Below are 24,319 nucleotides of genomic sequence, written 5' to 3'. Positions count from 1 at the left end.
TTGGCCTTAGCGCCATTTTACCGAGATTGATAGGCGAAAAGATTGATTTCAAGATAATGAAAGAAATGTCTGATTGTGAATTTAGTAGAATCGGAGTGGAGACCATTGGACATCGCTTAAGGTTGCGACAAACAGCAACTGATGGTAGTGATGCAGTTCATACAAGCCACAGTAGCACGCCAGCACCATCAGCAACAGGTAATTGTAATCAAGATAAATTTTTTCGAAGAAATTTAAATTTGATGTTAAAAAGTTTTTTTTCAATAATTATAATATATGAAAGTTACATCCCTGGTTTTCGTCTATTACTGCCATAATTTGTTACATCCTTTTGTTCTAGTCATTCTCGGGGGCGTAAAAATGCGGTGTGTACACCTAAACACAGTAATGTATACATTTCTACGTAATGTGGTGATATGAGGCGTAATGCTGTATGAAGAATGTGGTGAAGTTAGTGTAATGTAAATATCTGTCAGTTACTGGCCAAGAAATGAAACTAAAGTGATTTCAAACAAATTAATTCATAATAAACGTGTTCATTTCGGTCTCAGATTTTACAATTCATTCTTATGTTAAAGAGCATAGACCTTCTAGATCTACGTAATGTACAAGAAAAAATAACGGATGTCAATAATTAATTGTTATAAGTTTAGGTCTTATTCTTCAAACTTTTAATAGTCCAAATAGATTAATACCTAAATGTTTGTCAATTCATTTTAATTTAGTTGTTTTCTTTCAAATTTAGATAAGTCCGAGGTTAAATATAGTTAAAGCTACAGCTCCCGCTACAGCTATCTAAATATATTCATAGAAACATTAAATATATATCACTTATCAGTATAGATCTAGTGGTGCCTTATTAGTATTACACATTTATCTTATCGTAATATATTTTACTATTTCTACTTTTTCTTGATGAATTGCTTTCACTTTAAATACCTCGATAATAGGCAAATATTTTACTTTTTGTATTTCAATGTGTTAAAATGAAATTCATCAGTAGGGGCTATCATATCAATTAAGATAATTGTTTCTATAATATTTGTATATTTTACAATGTTTTCTTTGCATTTATATTCTGATGAAAATATATTATATTATACATAATGACAAATGCACACAACATAATGACAAATGCACGCAACATGATGACAAATGCACACAACATAATGACAAATGCACCCAACATAATGACAAATGCACCCAACATAATGACAAATGCACACAACATAATGACAAATGCACACAACATAATGTAATGACAAATGCACACAACATAATGGCAAATGCACACAACATAATGACAAATGCACGCAACATAATGACAAATGCACACAACATAATGACAAATGCACGCAACATAATGTAATGACAAATGCACACAACATAATGACAAATGCACACAACATAATGACAAATACACACAACATAATGACAAATGCACACAACATAATGACAAATGCACACAACATAATGACAAATGCACAGAACGAAATGATGTATGCACCTAACAAAATGTCGTTAGTACAAAACGGGTTGGTAAATGAACACAACATAATGACGAATGTACTGAACGAAATGATTTATGCACCTAACAAAATGTCGTTAGTACAAAACGATATTGCAAATGCACATAGCATAATAAAAAATGTACAGAACAAAATGATGTTTCTACAGGACAAAATGTAGTTTACGCAAAACAACTTAGTAAATGCACAGAACATAAAGACCAGTGCCATCAGAAGGCAGCATTGGCGTTCCATACTAATCGCTTTTTAACTGATATGGCTGGAAAGTGAGCTTCGTTTAAAAAATAAACAGAAGTAATCAAGGGTATAAAACGGCGAAAAATAACTGTGTCGTAATGGATGTCGCCATCCTGACTATCACGTGATTACCCCCTCTGTATAAATAGTTCATGAGACTCCGTTTTTAACAAATCAATGATAATTTCTACAAAGGAATTACCACATAAACTAAATTCTGCATTAAACATGAAAATGCTTGGATACCATTTTTGTCACTGGATAGTTTTATTGCTTTTTGGAATTTCTTCTGTGGTAAGTGATCATACTGTTTGGTTTTCGCGATACATACATTTGAATTGAAGCATTCATCATGTATGTAAATCAAATATAAACTTGCATACCCCGACTAGTCTCCAGATCTTTTGTTTAATCGATCAACCTATCACATACAATATTTCGAAAAGGTGCATCTTAAAGTGGACGTTTGTTTTAAAAGTACAAATCTAAAAAAAACATAACGTACATTGATAAATGATGGATTTTTAGTACTATAATTTGGGTATGCGAAATGTATACATATTACTATGGAAGCATTTAAATAGTTTACAATTTAAACTAAATTATTGGTTAAAAGGGCGAATCGCTTGCGGTAACGCGGCGCTAAACGCATTTTATCTATAAGAAGGGTTCTTTTTTGCACATAGCGTAACTGCAACGTTATCTACAAGAGAATTCAAATCCAAATAGAAGCTAGCCTATTATATATATATATATATATATGTTGTCAGCGTGTTGTTTTCTCCTAATGTTTCATTATAACTATTAATTACGTACATATATATACATGCTATAAGGGAATAAGGATTGGTTTACAAGTGTCTTTTATTTCGAAAATACTGTGGATGTGCTCACGTAAAGGGACTTAATTAAGGGGTTTTGTAATACAAAAACATTAAACATTTGGAATAATTTTAGACAATAAGAATGGCAAAACAAGAAAGCTGAAAGTTTTTTTCGCCTTAATTGGGATTTGATGGATGGCGTAGATGAGCACAAGCAAATATATTTCTTCTAAAAAAGCGTTTAACATAATAAAAATGGTATCGATTTTGATAGATAATCTTATTATCCATAAGCCGAAACTTGAACATTTTCTTAGCATGGAATATACGTGTTTGAATGTAATGAATAAATTATTTCTGAATATAATATTGTCATTATAGGAACAATTCGACGTAATCGATAACATATTTTAGTAACACAACCGATGGAAAAGAATACCGAATAATAATGTGACATGTGTTGTGTATACTTAAAGTTATATAACTTAGGCGTAGCAACGGATACGAGTTTCCCTTGGCCCCTGACCCGGCCACGTAACTTGCGTTGGCTTTGGTAGCGAAAATACTGTGGACTGCTAATCACCCTGCCTCTGATTCAAGAATTAACTGACAGAAATATGTGCACACAGTAGTCATAAACCAGCTGACCAGAGAAAATTAATAGTTGTTGAAATCACTACCTTGATATGTTTGAAATACGGTTAAAATATTTGATGACACTTTATATAGAAGCCAATTATTAATGAATGTACAATTAAAATTAATGCCGCGTGGTATTAATCCGCGTCTGTTTTCTCTCAGTCCGGGATTTAACACAACGTATACAATTATGCATATGTAGATTGCTAACCAGTAAAACCTCTGTTTTCTTTTGTTTTGTCAATCTATAAGCAGTATTTTATTGTTTCTTACTACAATATTGGCATCGATTGTTAAATGTTAACGCCCCCGATGATTTACATCACCGTTCAAAGGCGGTGATTGTTGTTCAAATTATCTTCTGATATTGCTTGTTTTCTTTAATCAGGCAACCCGATTATAACATACATTGTTTCCTGCAAATTTAGCATGGTGCACGTGTTTTTGGATTACGAACCATTGTTAAAATATTGAACTTAAAGCAGTAACACGAATGCATGGCAGTCGAACCGATGTTATAAGATTGTACATTTAGCAGGTAACACGCATTACATGCTGTGGAACCATTGTTAAATGTTTGCTCATAGAGCAGCATACGCGTATGAATGGCTGATAATTCAATGTTAAACAAAAACAGGGTCTATAATCTCTATTGTATATTTGTATAGAACTGTGTGGTATATATAGATTGGTGTTATATCAAACTTGCTTATATAAATTTTAGATAACGTATTGTGTTCTTTTCAGACTTCAAAGACCTGCGGACAGACGCCATGTGGAGGTATGACAACTAGAGTATTTATGAAAAGTCGTCTGTTTGATCATAAGCTGTGTTTCGCTGTAATAAATAAAGACCTTATTGAATGTTAGGACATTAAACGTATGTTTTAAATCCGAATCTATTCAAAGTCGTCGCTTACATCACACCCGGAAACCCGATATGATGTGCAAAGTTGGACGTGCTTGGAAAAGTTTCCGATAAATTTGCTGAATTTCGGTATGGTAAGTAAATCCAGTTCTATAATTGTGTAAAGGCATTTTTTAATTAAAATATCTTTTGGTATATGCAAAGGAGGTATTATCATGTAGGTTAGAAAAATCCTGGTTATTGTTATTCAGGATTTATTGAAATATGGCTATTTGAAGTCGACGATGCAGGGATTTGTCCCCTATCTAGCACTTTATTAACAAATTTCTTTAAAGGTATGCCAGTGAAAAAGTTTTTGACCGAAAATGATATCAACCAATGTCCCCGACTAACATATCCGCCGGGGTTTCTTGAAAAAAAAATCGTATTGGTGGAGAAATTCGACTTTACATTCAACATGTTGATGAACAAATGATATGACCCGGTGAGTGCCAAAGATGTCAAGATTTGACAGGAGTGCAGTTCATTTATAAACTTAAAAGATCACTATTACAGCTGATTTATGCGCTTTGCATGCTTGTTCCTTTCACTGAGACTTTTCATACTTACTATGTGGTTACTGTTTGAAATAAATGTGGAGTAAATGATACTCTTTCGTAGAAAACAAACACATTATGTCCTGAACACTTGCACTGGACTCCCTCAATTGTTCAATCCCGGACAGACGGACGTTCTAACGAGAGGTACCTTATGGGGTTATTCCTTTGATGTTTCTTTGCTGTTTTTTTTTAATCCCACAAGTTTATTTTAACCCCGTAAGAGCGTTTTTTACTGAATCAACCTCATTGTGTCAAGTTGTACAGAAAACCGGACAAAAAGAACCCCCTACTGTAGCTCTGGTATGTACGGACAGACAGACAGACACTCACTGAGACACACACAGAGGAGAGAAGCAGAGTGAGAGAGATTCACGACATGTGTGCGCGAGCCGTTAGTTAATAATCTACCTTTAGTGGGTTACGTGACTTGCAAACAAACTCTATATCGTACTTAATATTCAATACGATAAATACCTTTTATCCATTTAAATGACTTGTAAAGTAAAACACATACTATGACGTCATTTAATAAAAATAGTGATACAAGACCAGAGCTATATAATTTAAATGCAATCTTGACGATTTCTCTCATATATATTGCTTTTATTAAAGACGTGGCCTCATAGCTTTACTTTTATCAAGTATATCAAGTTTAAGCCTGGTTAAAAATGCACCAATTTTTAACGCAGGTAAACATTCGGATGCAGAAACATTTATGTCACAGCTAACTAATTCGATATTAGGGGGAGTCCCTTGAGAAACACGTTTTATATATTAAACAAGCAAATTGTGCAAGTACAGATTTAAAACCGATTTATGATGACTAGATGAACAAAATTAGGGGGAGTCCCTGGAGAAACCATATTTGTCATAAACGAATGTAAGCGAATATTGCAAGTACAGATTAAAAATGCGATAAATGGTGAATAACATGAGGCAGTCTCCTCGCGCATGAATAATTTTAATTGAGCGAACATAAATTGCCCAGATATCAGCTGAATATTTAATGTTATTGAAATTCGACATTGTTATAGGGCTGGTACATTTAATTTCGTAAGGGATTTGCGCGCGCGAGTCCTTTAGATGAGGTATTTGTCGATTGTTAATATCTATCTGATTCATCATTGTTCGGGAGTTGAATATGTTCTATAATTCTGAAATATAGAGAATATTTAGTTGGTTGCATTTTATTATTATGATATATCAGACGAGTCAAATATTGAGCTCGAAAAGCGTTTTACGCTCAGATTGAAAGTACGCCCTAGTTTTAAATGTTATAATTTGCTGAAATCTGGCTGTATATATTCCTTCAAGGCTTAGGGCTTCAGCAGATGAGAACTGCGTGTTATCTATGCAAATACACATAAGAAGGAGGCTTGGATTGGGTTTTGAAAATTAATGTTTACATTTTGCATATATCATTACCAAAAAGAACGTAAAATAAACAGAACCTGACACACGTGAATTGTCGGAGATGTTTGCAAAGCTGTCAACTTTAAGTCATGTATCATTGATCCAAATTTAGTTCAGATTTATGAAAATCTACCCATAATTGGAACTTTAGGCAGAAAATATAAATGTTTAGATTGCCTAACTGACGCATATTGTATGAATCAATTTCTTTACATTGACAATGATTTTCAAACAATGAAAAAAAGATACAAATAAGCTGGCAATTAACTAAGCTTCAGAACGGATATAATTATGAAACCTCAAAGTTCAATGAAAATGATCTCAAATGCATCAGGGTGGGTATAAATCAGCTGTAATAGTGATATTTTAGTTTATAAATGAACTGCACTCTTGTCATATCTTGACATCTTTGGCACTGCACCGGGTCATATCATTTTTTCATCAACATGTTGAATGTAAAGTCGAATTTCTCCACCAATACGAATTTTTTTAAGAAACCCTGGCGGATATGTTACTCGGGGACATTGGTTGATAGCATTCTCGGTGCAAAAACTTTTTCACTGGCATACCTTTAAAGAAATGTATAAATAAAATGCTAAATAGGGGACAAATCCCTGCATCGTCGACTTCAAACAGCCATATTTCAATACATCCTGAATAATAATAACCAGGATTTTTCTAACCTACATGATAATACCTCCTTTGCATATACCAAAATATATTTTAATTCAAAAATGCCTTTAAACAATTATAGAACTAGATTTACTTACCCTACCGAAATTCAGCAAAATTTATCGGAAACTTTTCCAAGCACGTCCAACTTTTCACATCATATCGGGTTTCCGGGGATGTACATGTGTATGGAGGAAAACGATAGCTTTCCTAGTTATACCATAATACAGAGATCTCATTATTTTATGATAAAACACTTATAATGCATTTGAGAAACGATTTGTTGAAAAGGGAAACGAATACAAATTTCCATCGGCTACGGAATTTTAATACGTAAGATACAGAACATCAAATCATTATATATTTGCTGATCCAGCCTTCGAGATGAGCTGTAAATATTTGAAATATTGCCTCATTTACGATGTACTAAATTAAACCGATGAAAATAATAGCCCTGGTCTGCTGCTGCTAATATATTTTGAAAAGGCTGTTGATTCTTTGTCATGGGCATTTGTAAATTGTTCTCTATCATGTTTTAATTTTGGTTCTGACATACTAAATGGTTTAATGTATTGTTTAAAGACGGAGTATCTGCGGTAACGCAATGTGGGTTTTTATCAGATTGTTTCCTATACAATGTGGTTGCAGACAAGGGGATCCGCTCATTTGCTACATATTCATACTGTGCGCTGACATATTATCTATTAAATTAAGGTCAAATCCGAAAATAAAGGTAATCAAAATTAATGAATGAGAATACAAATTGTCACAATTTGCTGACGACACTTCTATACTCCTGGATGGCTCTACAGAGTCTCTCAATGAAACTTTAGATGTAATGTCACACTTCACACTATACTCAGGTTTAAACATTAATTTTGACAAAACAAAAGTAGTATGAATAGGCAAAAATAAATTTAGCTCCGAAAGTATTAAAACAAGATGGCAACTAAATTGGAATCAACAATTTCTTAACATGCTAGGCCTTAAATTTTACATTGATCTTAACAAAATGATAGAACTAAATTATATGGACAAAATTGCTAAAATAAAAGCCTTATTAAAAAGTTGGTCTAGAAGGATGTTTACTCCGATGGGGAGGATCCAAATTATTAAAACATAAGCATAAGCGATTCTAAATAATCTTTTTGTTCCTTGCCAAATCCACCGCATAATCTGTTCACAGAGATCAAACAATTATTTTTTTTAATTTTGTGTGGGATAGCAAACTCCGAATTAACAAAACTGTTTAACTAAAAGTATATACAGAAGGCGGTGTGAAAATGATTGATCTTTTTTCTTTTGTTAGTTCTGTAAAGTGCTCGTGGATCCGCAGGATTGCTACTGGGAATGGATAATTGATAAATATTGTGAATACGATGATCAATTTTCAAAAAATATGCAACTGTGGGAGTCACTATCCTGAAAACTTAATTAACAAGATACAAAATGATTTCTGGAAAGATGCATTGAACTCATTTGTTGAACTCAATAAAAAAAGAACCATTTAAACCCTAGTTTTTGCTTATAAATGCATTATTCTATAACCCGTACATAACAATCGGTTACATAAGTATATCTTTTAAATCATGGTTTGAAAAAGGCGTTTCGTTTTGTTGGTGAAATGATGCAAAACGCTGAACTTGTAACCTTTTACAGTTATGATGATTTTTGCAAAGTATTTAACTTCAATCCAAATTACCTTTTTTTGTAGAAATTATAAACGCAGTTAAAATATAAATGAAACGCAGAGCTCCTACGACACCTGCTTTTTGAAGCTTTTTATTCCAACTAGCCTAATATCCATCTTAGCTAACACAAAGGGTACACATGGGTATATAATTATGTATATGATGTGTTTTAATTTGCATATATTACAAATGTGGGAGCAGTGGTCTAATGGTAGGACGCTGGCTTAGGGATCGAGAGGTCCCGGGTTCGAATCCCGCCCTGACCACTGGAATTTCCTTGAGCAAGAAATTTATCCCACATCTGCTCCTCTCCACCCTTGTGTATAAATGGGTACCTGTGATGGAAATAAGCCTATGTGCCGTGGCTGCATACTGCGCCAAGATGTTAATGAACGATTTATGACCCAGTGATCAGGGAAAAAATGTAAAGCGCCTTTGAACGCACATATCGAGTATGAAAAGGGCCCTATATAAATGAGGTATAAAAACAAATCTATTGATTGTAACATATTCATGAACGGCAAAAAAATATTTGAAATATATTCAATCATATCCCACTTTTCCTCTAGATGACAATGCCAAGTTCTGCTGTTATAAGAACTTGACGAGAATAGAGTCCGGTCCTTGCTGCTGCACTGACGACGGGGCAAGCTTCTCTTATGAATGTCGCTCAGGCGGCAGCAGCTCAGGCGGCTTCCCATGGTGTAAGTAATCAAATGCATAGTCGAGCGGTATTATGATATTATAGAAATGCGGACGTTTTCCCACGGTGTAAGGTAACGAAATCAGTCAGACGTCGTTAGAATGTCATAGTATCTAATACAAATTCAAATGATGTTATTCAGTTAAAGCACGTTCACTTTTCGTCAGATTGCACAATAGCTGCAACCATTTTCCATGGTACATAGTCCCTTTAAAGTAGGGATGGGAACGAATACTGGAAACGATATTCGAATATTCGTTTGTCATTATTCGAATATATTCGATTATTTGATTTTCAAACCTTACATTAAAATGTCCGAATTTATGACCGTCCGGAGGAAATTACTATTCCTGATTGCCACAAATGCCATAAATCATATCTTATGTGCAGCTTTGAAATAAAGATAGAGTTTTTTTTTAAAGATCATTGATAATTATGCTCTTTTTTAAATAAATACTGTTTAGTTTCATTAGATGTAAGATATTTCAGGAAAACACATTACCGTAATTCTAATTCATTTCAATACTTATAATTGATCTGGATTACGTTCCATCCATCATATTTATGCTTTTGGTTTCGCTATTTTTTCTGGAATAAAGAACCATTTAAGAACGATTTTATTGGTTTAGATTTGAGAAACTTAATTCTCATTAGATAGTCATTGATTTGATATATGGATAACGGAATGAAAACATACATGCCAGATCTCGACGAGACAGTCCCGCCAGTTTGGTGATTGTTCCGGCGTCCCGATATGAGACAATTTGTCCAGATATTCGTTAAAACGTTCTTTAAATTCACAATAAAATTCGCTATTCAAGCTCTGTCTGGCTAACAGTTACCATCGCTAATCCCTTTATTGCCCCCTATTGACAACCAACTTCTACTTCTCGAGTGCAACATTACCGGTATTTTACGCGTAGACATCTCTGTTAGACTCTATTTAAGATTTAAGGTTAACCAATCGTGAGAAAAAATAACAGCATTTTCAAAGCCTAAACAATGTTCTGTTTTCTGTACTCTTCAATATGTATAAGGCACAGTAAGCTAAGTGAACAAAGCAATAAGTAGACTTATCAACTATGTAAGAGTTAAATTAAATAAAGCTTAATTGAAACCTAATTTTAGTGATGTTACGTATATTAATTCGGAAACTTGAAACGAATGAAGTTATCATTTTAAGTCCCCAATAGTTAATGCTTAATGGCATGAACATTAAATACATATAAGCTATGTAAATACAAACTTCAGTTAATTTAATACTCAATGCAAGTGATTTCGTTCCAAAGAATTATTTAATGTCTATTTTACTCATTTTATATTTCAAATATAGATTCTATCTTGCAAAACGCAGTGTTGCAAAAACGCACACTTTTATTGCTTCAAACTTTATACAGCCGGGATTCGATCATAAATTTCGTGAAATTATGTACAAAAGCATGAAACTGTATTCACCCGGGATTCGATAATAAATCTTGTGACAACATGTTTTAAAAAGGTGTTCGTTTCGTTGTATTGCATCGTTGCACCCTACTTCAGTCCATGTGAATTACCGTGTCGCTAATGTAGACTAACCACAATAGTTACATTATCCCGATAAATTAATGAGTTTTGCGATTCAATGCGTAAACATCATAACCAGACAGATCCTTTTAAAGCCCCATTTACACTCAAAATCAACGAATATTCCGTTAATTATTTCGTAAAATTAAGTTAACCCATACATAATCAGCGTTCCGTATATAATAGCCATAATTTCAACGCTAGATGTGGTCTGGTAACAATGTATCTTGTTAAATCTATGTTACCAGACAACATCTAGCGTTCACATTTTGGCTATTACTTTAAGGAACAATGGTTTTGTATGGGTTAACTTTATTTTACGAAATATTCGTTGATTTTGATTGTGAATGGGGCTTTAAATAATGTCTTGTACCAAGTTTTTTGACGACAACGAGCATGGTGTCCATTTCTTATTAGGTAACGAGTGGCCGCTTTGGTTTGCTTTGAGTTTATGGAGATTTTCCTTCATTCAGTTCTTAAAAACGTCCACCTCTCGGCCACTAAAGGGTTTAGCCCATTTTTTGCTTATTTCTTTTGTGACAGAGTCAGAGGCCATATTGGACAATGTTCGTCTGACAAATTGCGCGAAAACGATCATTTTCAGGGTTGCATTGCTGGTAATTTTACTGTGGTAAGTTAACAAATTTCAATGGTTAGGTTACAACCAAGTAATCATCGTTTATACAAATACAATTATCTTGCGGTAACATAACCATGTAAATAACTGCGTTAATCAAGTTACCAAAGTTATTATTAACCACTGTTTATACTCTTGACCGCAATGTGTTTAATGTTTATCAATATACGTAAATGTTTTACATAAATTTAATTTCATTTTCGACTGATTTTCAGCAAATAGTTCGTACATATTGTATAACTATGAATTGATAGTAAATCGACGATTGGTCCCTCTCCTTATACCATCCCGTCTTCCAATCATCATCTCGTTCATTGATGGAAGTTGTTATCAAAGCAATTGCTTAATGGAAACCAAAACTGCGACTTTGTACATGCACTTACAACTTTTTGGAAGTATCTTTGCATAAAAAAATAATAATCGAATATGAATTTTGGATTCGAATATTCGGCCGATTTTCGAATATTCGAATATTCGGATATTCGGTCCCATCCCTACTTTAAAGCACAGTCACAAGTCGATAGATTGTACTAGTAGTTTGGACAGTTTCATGTTTTTTACTTTATTGAAAGCACGGCCAAACGTCGACAGAATTTTAGAAACTTCTTGTTTTTAATATAGATGATTGATTGTAAATTTGAACCTCGCAAGAACGGAACCCTCCGTCCTTCACAAATACCGGTGTCGCGGTATTTTTTTGTCCAATCGGCAACGTCAGGTTTTGTGAAATTGTATTTGTTGAACCGAGGGCTAACTGTTAAAAAACGTGTTCATATGTACATAGTGCAGGACTTTTTGTAAAACAATTTAGACCTTACACGTGTGTTGTAAAGACCTTTTTATAAATTTGTTATTTATATATTGTTAAATCAAGAACATAAACATAATGTTATTGATTTATGTCTACAAATCTGCATGTTATTACCCTCTCTTGGTATCGTATGTAATTGAACTTAACATATGCAGTGTAGATGTCTTCTGATCTTATACTCATATTTACTTGGAGGCAATGGTATTAGTTAAATCAACACTCGAATACGTCATGTGGTATGTAAATAATAGCAACAGTGGTAGTATTGTGAAACTTGTATATTCGAATACGCATGCTATACAATACAATTAGGACATTAGCGCGCGGAAAACCTTCGTCGAACCAAATCAACCTAAACGCAATAGCGTAAAGAAACATAAAAAACAAGTTTCTGATCATATAGAGACCCGTTCAAAAAGCTGCGATGTGGTCTTATTACCAATTGAGAAACTTATATTTACCATAGATATTTCAATCATTACCACATGAAAGTTTGATGTTGATAACAACAATTGTCATACACATTTAACCTATATGCACTTGTTTAAAATACTTATTTAGGTTTATGTATCAATTGATTTCTTCCAAGTGTGTAACGTATACTTGACCAAATATGTCAAGTCCAAAATTGCCTATTACAAGTCTGAATCTTACAATGTGCAAAAGGCCTGGAGTATGTGTGTGCTATTGTTTATTGCTTCCAAACCATGTGTATATGTTTATGAAGTTAAGGAATCGATGAATAATTTGATGTCGAGAATTTCTTTTAATTTCAGGGGGCGTATTCCTTATCGTACCTTTCATCATCGCTGTATAAGTTGCCGCGGGAATCGTGGTATACAGGAAGAAACTTTGCTCTAGATTCTTTTAGAATGACACTCATTGTATTGGCGTTTTGAAACATATCTCAAAACTTTCAGGCAGATTTATTTGTGTGATGTTTTGTTAGTTCGAATGATCAACGTTTTAAAGGAAGTACATACCATAGTAGGACAATTATTCATGTTATTACTACGGCCATATACTACACAGGTGAAGTATACATTGTTGTAATACTTGTCAACTGTCTCAACATATGAATAATGCAAATGACTGTTTATATAAGATCTAATTGATCCTAAAATTCATAAGGGGAATCGGATTATTAATGTTTGTTATTTTTTTAATTAAAATGTTGACACATGTATGCACATCATTTGGTTGTTCCTACTTGACACATGCATGTACATCATTTGGTTGTTCCTACTTGACACATGCATACACATCATTTGGTTGTTCCTACTTGACACGTGCATAAACGTCATTTGGTTGTTCCTACTTGACACATGCATGCACGTCATTTGGTTGTTCCTACTTGACACATGCATGCACGTAATTTGGTTGTTCCTACTTGACACATGCATGCACATCATTTGGTTGTTCTTACTTGACACATGCATGCACATCATTTGGTTGTTCCTACTTGACACATGCATGCACATGATTTGGTTGTTCCTACTTGACACACGCATGCACATCATTTGGTTGTTCCTACTTGACACATGCATGCACATCATTTGGTTGTTCCTAATTGACACATGCATGCACATCATTTGGTTGTTCCTACTTGACACATGCATGCACATCATTTGGTTGTTCCTACCTGTCGTACTCTTGTTTACGTTTTTGCTAAATCCACTTAATGATCCATTCTTGTTGACTTGCTTTGAAGGTTTCTTGATTTTTGTCAAACAAAGTTGTGTGCATAATTTGTTGATTGTGTGTGTAATGTTTTTCATGTTTCAGTTTTCGCCATGTTTTCCCTTTATGTATGCCGTGCTTATTGATACTAGCTCTCTATTTATTTCTTTGAGTATATGCACAACTATACTCTACTACTTTTGTATATGCACAACTATACTCTACTACTATTGTGAGAACATACTAGCAATTTACAGATACTTTTTGACTGCAAAATGCTGCATTAAACGTGAACCATGTCTATCGATTGTTATGACAATAATCTAGTTACGTTTTTGCTTTTTAATATGTCAATTGCATATGTGTAAAAATGCTATGCAACTTGCCCATTATTATAATCTTCGTTTTGGTGTGGTTTTATTCACTAATCGTTGGTAAATAATAAAAGGACTTCTTCACAAGATATTTGTATTATTAAACAATGTAATTACGCGAAGTTTACTGAAATATTTTTAATACTTTTATAAACAAACACAATAAGTAAAATGAATAATAAAACTGTTTTATATGGAGTTTGAACCCATGACAAATAAAAGAAAAAGGTAACGAGCTTTTAATATTACTTACAGGCTTTTAAAATAAGACGGTAATTTATGTTCTGACGAATAGCCTTATTATTGTTCCGATTTTGATTTAATATTATCAATAAACGAACATATATTAAAAAATCGTAGTGGGAATATTTGTCGCTTGTTTCATCATCATCATCATATTTATAATTAAGATCAGTATTAGCAGTAGTATAATAATAATCACCAGCATCATCAATTTCATTATATTTTTTAAGGGAAAACGCAGAAAGAAAATTCTTTAAAAATGCTCAACATATAACAGCGCGAAATGCAAACAAATAACGAATAATAGTTGTACATTAAAAAGGTGTAATAATGTTTTCTTTGTGTTTGAATGCGTAACTAACTAAATGTATAGTCAAGAGAGCCAGAGAGTTATTTTTATTGCGGTCATTGCTGTTTAGTTGCTGTGGGTGTCATAATATACAAAAACGATGTGCGCGACGCCAGTATATAATTATAAATTGGAAGACAATCAGTTATAATTGTTTTTACTTTAACCGATATTCACTCCCCTTCTTAACAAACAAGTAATGACTCAAAATATTCTACCTAATCCATCGCTATTGATGTTTGTTCATGGTTGCACAAATGTCAAGTTCTTTTAACGTTCATACCTTTATCGCTTCGACAAGTTACATAAATATCTTCCATTGAGATCGCATTTCATTCAGATCAAAACAGGTTTTTAACCATGTGTGTTAAGCGTGCGTTATAGTGTAGTAAAAATGGGTGAAACATTTTACAAATTGCTACTTTTTATTATATACTTGTTATAACGCTAAACATTCACAGCTCAATAAGATTTAAAAAGACCTATCCTTGATTGAATATGAGTATATATGCTCATGATATATATATATATATATATATATATATATATATATATATATATATATATATATATATATATAGTTATATATATATATATATATATAGTTATATATATATATATATATATATATATATATATATATATATATATATATATATATATATAGTTATATAAGTAAAATGTAATAATCCAGATTGTGAATATTATATAATAAAAGTAAAAACACGTGTCTGGGATTTTAAATATATATTGATTTAGCCAACGCGTTTCGCATAGCTCATCAGGGCATAATACAATATATTACAACTTCAAAATGTCATGGAGATAACGTCATATCAATTATGACGTCATAACGTTAATAAATATTAAATGAAATTTAATTTGGGTTTAAATACATGTATAAAATGTTGTTCTTTTGCTAACCTAGCTGAAATATTGTTCGAAAATAGCTTATAAAATGGAAATATTTTAAATTTTGGTTCATTATGTGAACATTCATCTAAATGTTTACTTAAAGGCATCTGTCTTGTTGAGGGGTCTCGCATTTGTTGTTCATGGACAGATCGCTTATTTCTAAGTTTATCGCCAGTTTGGCCTATATAATATTGTTTGCATCCATTGCATACTAATACATAAATCACATTTTGTATATCACATGACATATTAGTTTTTATTTTGAACATGTTGCCATTAAAATCAAAAGAATTCCCTTCAATAATATAACCACACAGGGCGCATCTAGGGTCATTACATTTGGATACTCTTGGTTCTTGAGATGAAAAGTAAGATTTGGTTAACAGACGTTTTAAATTAGGTAACTGTCGCTTACATTTTATTATCTTCTGATTTGAAATTATTTTATTCATAACCGGGTCTGTTTGTAAAATGTCAATGTTGTTTTTTAATACGACAAAAGCGCAGCCACGAGTGAAAATATATATTTTCTATGATCACGAGTGAATTAAAATCGATATTCCACCGAATCCAACACATTTTCTTTTTATTTTATGCTTTTTTTCACAGTTTATATTCATTGTTTAAGAGTTTAACTTCGCTAGGATAATGAAGTCATTTCGTCAAAAAATGACGTCATTTCACAGTAAACAATGAAAATTATCGATAATTTTCACTGATAATTTTCACTGTTTGAAACAGTGAAATTATCAGATTTAATTCACTGATATTTTTCTATAAACCACCGGAAAGCATAAAATAAACTCGTTTCATGTGTATTCCTTTGAATCGTTATACTTCATGTCAATTGCACGGGTCGAACCTGTAAGTCGGGCATATCTACTATTATATATAGTTAATTACGCCACCTCGATTTAAAACTTTACAAAAAAAATTCTTTTCCAATGTAGATCATAGTGAGTTTAAATTACTGCAACAAACATATTGCATTATTTGACAAGGCATATACATCAACAACTTAAAATAATAATTAAAAAAAAATGCATAAATAATCTATCACAGAGCAGAACAATTTGACATTGAAAGATTTACATTTGATCGAGTAGGTGGGGCTAAATATTATGTTATGGTGGAAACTATATGCTTATTGAAAGCATTTCTATATTATAATTACTAATAATAAATGTCCGATTGTAATGTTTAAATTATTTACAACTATTGGCTGTATCAAAAACCTGTTTGATACAATTCAGATGACTTTAAACAATATTGTGTCAAATGTATAAAGCGCTGTGAATATTGGACTCTTTCCAATTATATCAATGATACATTATTTGTACAACGCATTATTGAATTCGATAAAGGAACAGCTATTTAAATTATGAAGTAAAACGTTAAACTGGTCTTTGCTACAGGTTTACACCACATGGGAAATACTATCAATGTATTGCATCATCCATTGTTGAAATCTAGCTGTCTACAAACTTCCTCCAAGCTCAAATTCTTACGTGTATTCAGTTATAACTGGTGGTGTCTAAGGTTTTAGTATTAGGTGTATTTGCTAATACTTCATTCGGTAAAAGATGAGTGAACGTATTAGTTATTTCTGTCCATGGCGTAGCAGTGGTAGCACAGCTCCTTACTATAGGTATGGGCTGTTAAAGAAGCATGTGACATATTGCAACAATACACGAAAAGGTATATATACATGTCCTGTAACTGTGTTTGAACATCGACAACAGAACTGCATGGGGTAAATTGCTATAACGTAAATGCAAATTTAAATGAGCAGTGCTCTGGTAAAACCGGGCTTAATGCATGTTTAGTTTAAAACTATTTAGTTTAGCTCGATAACATAGAAAGCCTAAGGCTTAATTGAAACGCTCTCGAGTCCGTTTCCTGGGACTAGAACCAGTACTTGACGTCTTTTGGGGAGATATATAGAACGCACCCATTATTGCATGTTCATAAAGTGTCGTCCCATATTAGCATGTGCGGTCCTCACAGTCGGTAATATCAAACTTTAATCTCTAACACCTCTTATGTAAGTTGTTTTGATGTATTTTAAAACGTTTTGTTTTGTTCGAACATGGTTTGTTTGAGAGCTTATTCAAACATCAACCCATCTGTCCACTGCGACCTTAGCACTTAATAACGTACTTCTATTGAAACCATATGTTGATAGTACACGTTTTATTTCAAATAACCGATCAACCGCCTTTCGCACGCAATCTATTTAAATATTGGACGTAATTTAAATTGTACAGGTGTTTAAAACATTTTTTCGTAAGGATTCAAGTATCGTAACATTGACAAAATACATTTAAGTACAGAAACATAGTACAGTTATTATAAAATGTCATATACTTAGAAGGAACATTGCATGCAAGATTCCAAATCTCTGATAATAAAAAAAAACATACCAATCGGAACTGTTTTTCGCACAAACATATTTTTCGAAAAAAAAATTATATATTTTAGAATAATCACCATTTCCTCTCTAATCAAATTATGTTGCTTGTGTATGTATTCAATACATGTCGAAAAACATCTAGAAGCGAGGCGTTACAAGCGTTTATATTACGTTATGCCAAGTTTTGTGTCGAATCAATAGGCAGGTAAACGGACGGAAAATGGGAACCACTGAGTGAGCATACATTCACACATAGGTGTATTCAAATTGCCTGCGAGGCAAGAATACTTTCTATATAAACCTGAATTTTCTCCTGCGAATTATGTTAATATGAACCATGTTTTTTACGTTAAATATTCACTTTTGTTGGAAAAGTTGCATCGTGATCGTCGAAAACTAAGAGTTCGTGCCAATTAAAAAATTGGACTTTTCCGTAAAATTATGAAAATACATTGAACAATGAGATACGAATACAAGCCGCGTCATGCGAAAATGGGTCTTATGTCATATGCATCCGAACAGAATCGTCAGTAGCTACCCTGTCCGCTTATGAGATCACTTAACATACCATGACGTTATAGCTTGCAATGAGATCCATGTTCTTCAAACGTTTGAAAAACGCTACTTGTGTACAATAAGTACCAACATAAGTATTGCTACGTTTTAATTAACCCATTTATGCCTAGCGTCTAGAAAAAAGGCCTTGGCAAACAGCGTAGACCCAGATGAGACGCCGCATGATGCATTACATCAGGGTCTGCTCTGTTTGCTTAAAGGCATTTCTGTAAGAAATATTCTAAATATAGAAATGCATATACTAGAAGGATGTGGGAGTCCACTAGGTATTGGGTTAAATATCTGGTGTGTAAAGCGTGTACCGTGTAGTCATTATTGAAGCAACGCAACGTATATATCTCAACTAATCTGCTCTTGTGTTTTGTTTCAAAGCCAATGAACGATTTATAATGCATTCATATAGTTTATGAAACATAATACATATTTCGCATTAACAGCTGCAATTCAATTGTTGGTATTGTTACAATCACAAATATTTTCAGGATTTTAGTTACAATCTTTATGTGCCTTGGTTTTCACTTCTCGTTTGTATGCAATGTATGGACGGTGACTTTTTATGCCTGTGTTAGGTGTATAGTTGAAAGGATTCAAATGAAAGAAATCAGCAAAAATAATTCACTTGAGTTTCATGATTTTTTAATCTTGTAAAATACACATAACACACGTACAATAAAGCTAATTACTTACTTGACATTTATTTTATAATTGTTGTCATCGATCACTGTTTTTTCTGAATTTTTACAACCACTCATGTTCAATATATACTATTGTTCAAAGCATTTTTTTTATATTTAGATAACTTATACGTCATTTTCAAATCTCAACAGAAATATTTGCACGGTTAAACTTCACACATATTTGCAAATAAAAGCTTACTAATATGGTTTATTTCTAGGAATCCAAGACCTGTGGGCAAACAAAATGTCATGGTAGGTGAACCGATGATGCAATCTATGAATTACTTTGTGTATAGATAGACGATCTCAGCTCTACAGTTGGTTTATACTTTGATTGAAAGAAGCGAGGTGTTCGGAAAATAATGCTATAGTGTTTCATTCATAAACATATTATGCAAGCTTGACAGTTAGGACAAGGAGCGATTCAATTGACAATCAGTTCCGACTTTCTGCAATTTGACATTTCATCTACCTACTCCCTATTTAAGATGTCCATAATCATCGTCGTTCCATGTTATTTATGATATAATTTCCTTTTTATTGATGAACACATATTTATCGTATTTATGATCACATTTCGATTGTGGTGAAAGTCACAAAATAATTTTTTTTTATTGATTTACAAATTATATTTCATCAAAACTCGCAAATCAATTTTTTGGATGGTCACATAACAACCTGTTAACGTGTTATTTTGCGTAAACAATAATTACGGTCAAACAATTGGTATTTAAGAGCATCAACAGAATGGTACTCGGGTATCATTACAAAACACATGCACTACGGACCGTGAATCATGTATAATCCTGGTCTTAAGAATAAAGGTCAAACCATGGATGACCATGGTGCTCGAGCATCATGACAAACCACATGAACTACGAACCGTGAATCATGTAAAATTCTGGTCTTAAGAATAAAGGTCAAACCATGGATGACCATGGTTCTCGAGCATCATGACAAACCACATGAACTACGAACCGTGAATTATGTATAATCCTGGTCTTAAGAACAAAGGTCACACCATGGATGACCATGGTTCTCGAGCATCATGACAAACCCCATGAACTACGGACCGTGCATTATGTATAATCCTGGTCTTAATGACCAGGGTACCAAGGCTGCAATAAACCACAACCATATGAACATGTTTGACAAAGGTATTTTTTAAACATTCTTTACAATATGGAGAAGACCATGGTCAACAGTAAACCAAAACATGAAACGTTGTTAACCCTGGATAAAACAGAATCTATGGTGAACAGTTGTTTGGGAAACATGGTTTACGCTTTTTATAGCATGGCCACCTATGTTTAGACTGCGTAATTTTCTAGAAGTGTGGATCATTGCGAAACCGAAATTTGCAAACTTAAGTACCCTGTTCCTTTCAGATATTCATATTTTAGATTATGTTTGCGATAAAATGCTTTGTTGTGATCAGTTATTGATGTTTTTTACAACATATATCATTTTCTTTCATTGCTTTTTTTGCTCAAAATAGCCTTTCCCATTTTTTTTTTAATTTTCCCTTCTTTTTTTTTGCTTTTTCCGATGTTTTTTTTTCCAGATGTAAAAAATGATTGTTTTTCTATCAAAGAACATTGAACGAAAATCAGCAGAAATACGTTTACAATGCCTAGCAGAAACATACGGAATACCGTGAAGGCCATCGTGGTAACACATTTAAATCAAGAGGGTGACAATGCGATAAATCAATATTGAGATGGCGACAATGCGTAGTACGATGGCGACAATTCGATAGTACGATGGCGACAATGCGATAGAACGATGGCGACAATACGACAACACGATAGTACGATGTCGACAATGCGATAGTACGATGGAGATAATGCGAGAACGCGATAGTATGATGGCGACAATGCGATAGTCATATCGTACTGTCGCCATCGTATCATCGTATTGTCGCCATCGTACTATCGCGTTATCGCACTGTCGTCATCGTATTATCGCATTGTCGCTATCGTACTATCGCAATGTCGCCATCGTATTGTCGCACTGTCGCCATCGTACTATCGCCATCGTATTGTCGCACCGTCGTCATCGTATTATCGCACTATCGCATTGTCACCGTCGTACTATCGCACTGTCGCCATCGTATTGTCGCACTGTTTTCATCGTAGTATCGCATTGTCGCCATCATACTATCGCGTTGTCGCCATCGTATTATCGTATTGTCGCCATCGTACTATCTTATTGTTGCCATCGTACTTTCGCATTGTCGCCATCGTACTATCGTACTATCGCACGGGAAAAATCCCGAAGGGAAAACACAAACAAAACTCCCATTAGAAAACAAAAAAATACCAAGGGAAAATGCACAAATATCATGAACAACGTTGCTAATAAATTACATAAAAAATAAGACTTTACGCGCATTCTTAACTCAAAGGGCAAATCTTTAAAAAAAAGTGAAATTTTGGTTTCTCATTTTTTTTCCAGTAGCCTTTTATCGCCAGGTATATAACGGCATATTCTATACTGGCCTTCAACAGATGCAATACTGTCGTGTATTCTAAATGAATGTCTTAGGACAGTGTACTGGTGTTTCCTGAGATGCACACAGTTCAACTACTCTCTCGCTACGGTAGAAATGTTCAATAGCTAATAACCGATTTCGTATTTAGATGCTCATGTTTACACTATTAAAATTCAATAAATTATAACAAACGCTCAATTTTTCTCTTTGTTTGTATTGAAAACATTTTTCATAATAAACGATGTTTATCCACCCAACTACATTTTTTCAAATTATCCATTTTAACCAGTCTGTAAACATGTAATCAGATAACACAATGGTTTCCTACTGGGAACTATATTATATGTTTATTTACATACAAACCATGTGGGCTTGGATAAAATGTAAGAATGTTATATAAAACAATACAAGAATGGACTCGTTAACCATGCCAGTTTTTTCAACATTATTTTATACAACATTATAAATAGATTTTTAGCTCCACTGGCCAGAGGCCAGCGGGGCTTATGTCATGGTCCTTATGTCATGGTCCATGGTCCTGTGTCCGTCGTGCGTGCGTCCGTGCGTCCGTTCGTGCGTGCGTTAACTTTTTCTTTAAACATCTTCTTCTCCTAAACTACTGGTCCAATTCTGATAAAATTTCTCAGATGTTCATGGGGTGAACCTCTTTCAAATTTGTTCAAATTATGCCCCTGGGGTCAAATTTGACCCTGTCCCGGGGGGTCAAAAAATTTAAAATTTGCTTATATAAGGCCTATTTTGTGAAAACTTTAAAAAAATCTTCTCGTCCATAACCATTGGGCCTAGGGCTACCAAATTTGGTATGTAGTGACATCTTATGGTCCTCTACCAAGTTTCTTCAAATTATGCCCCTGGGGTCAAATTTGACCCTGTCCTGGGGGGTCAGAAAATTGAAAATTTGCTAACATAAGGCCTATTTTGTGAAAACTTTAAAAATCTTCTTGTCCATAACCATTGGGCCTAGGGCTACCAAATGTGGTATGTAGTGACATCTTATAGTCCTCTACCAAGTTTCTTCAAATTATGCCCCTGGGATCAAATTTGACCCTGCCCCAGGGGGTCAAAAAATTGAAAACTTTCTTATATAAGGCCTATTTTGTGCAAACTGTAAAAATCTTCTTGTCCATAACCGTATGGCATAGGGCTTCCAAATTTGGTATGTAATGACATCTAATAGTCCTCTACCAAGTTTGTTCAAATAAAGCCCCTCGGATCAAATTTGATCGTTCCCCAGGGGTCACAAAATTGAACATATGCTTATATTGGGCCCATTTTGTGCAAACTTTAAAAATCTATTTGTCCATAACCATTGGGCCTATTTCTACCAAATTCGGTTTTTAGCGACATCTAATAGTTTTCTACCTAGTTTGTTGAAATTATGCCCCTGGGGACAATTTTGACCCTGCCCTGGGGGTCACAAAAATGAACATGTGCTTAAATAAGGCCTATTTTGTGCAAACTTTAAAAATCTTCTTGTTCATAATTATAGAGCCTAGGGCTACTAAATTTGGTGTGTAGTGATATCTAATAGTCCTCTACCAAATTTGTTCAAATTATTCCCCTGGGCTCAAATTTGACCCTGCCCCGAGGGTCACAAAACTGAACATATGACGTTTACCAGGGGAGATTTCTACGGCCATGTGTCTTTGACCAACAACAACAACAACATCTTGTAAACATGAGATAAAACCCTGTCATTTAGTGCCATTTTAGATCAGATGGTGACTGCTTACAAAGGAATTGAAGTAAGAAAAAGTGTTATGAATGTTTTTCTTATAAACTGAAACAAGTCGGGTTTTATTTAAATATGTCGAAAGTGAACAAATATCAGGATAAAAATATTTCGGATGACATGTTAATTTCATGTCTTTTTGTAGTGTTTAAACCAGTTTAATAATATCTTATTGATTTTTAAAACACAACTTCCATGAACATAATTATTTAAAGAAAAGACAATATATGATACTGCATGGTAAACTCAAACTTTGTATCCAAGAGAAGGTGTTGGAATTAATGAAGTGCAATGTTCTTAACTATCTTATATGCTGCTTTTTAATAACTAATGATTCATTGTTTCGTTTGTGAATCGTGACTCATGAATTGTGGATATGATTGTCAATTGCTCAACGATCCATAGATCTATATATTTCTGACCATTTTATAATTTTCTTAAAATAAGTAATGAATTGATCTTAGAAGTCAAATGTATTACTTAATTATATACATTTATAAATATAAATAAATAATCTTTAGATTATCATAATATTCTCAGGCCTGTTGGTCTTAGGGATGTGTGGGTTGTTAATTATATTTTGAGATGATTCTTTACAAAGAAAGATGCTACTATTGTATTTGTTATAAATGTGTGAAAGGCTCTAAGAAGGAACCAGA

The 24,319-nt window shown here is 33.5% G+C and overlaps 1 protein-coding gene across 3 annotated transcripts in view; it reads left to right on the top strand.

Moving 5' to 3' along the window:
* LOC127835291 (uncharacterized) overlaps nucleotides 1-14,327 on the top strand; it is a 152,298-nt gene extending 137,971 nt beyond the window's left edge. The window contains exons 1-4 of one of the 3 annotated variants that reach the window (XM_052361645.1): nucleotides 136-198; nucleotides 3,977-4,010; nucleotides 9,042-9,176; nucleotides 12,963-14,327. In XM_052361645.1, coding sequence (XP_052217605.1) covers nucleotides 142-198; nucleotides 3,977-4,010; nucleotides 9,042-9,176; nucleotides 12,963-13,003 — 267 coding nt within the window. In that variant the 5' untranslated portion in view covers nucleotides 136-141 and the 3' untranslated portion in view covers nucleotides 13,004-14,327. Of the gene's footprint in view, nucleotides 1-135; nucleotides 199-1,892; nucleotides 2,061-3,976; nucleotides 4,011-9,041; nucleotides 9,177-12,962 lie in introns of those variants that run through there. The other 2 variants (XM_052361642.1, XM_052361644.1) reach the window with 2 other exon arrangements.
* The last annotated feature ends 9,992 nt before the right edge of the window (nucleotides 14,328-24,319 follow it).

This window comes from Dreissena polymorpha, chromosome 6 (assembly GCF_020536995.1).
Source record: "Dreissena polymorpha isolate Duluth1 chromosome 6, UMN_Dpol_1.0, whole genome shotgun sequence".
NCBI classification, from domain to species: Eukaryota; Metazoa; Mollusca; class Bivalvia; order Myida; family Dreissenidae; genus Dreissena; species Dreissena polymorpha.
Note: the sequence above shows the minus strand (reverse complement) of the source record. Positions and strands in the feature narration are given on the sequence as shown.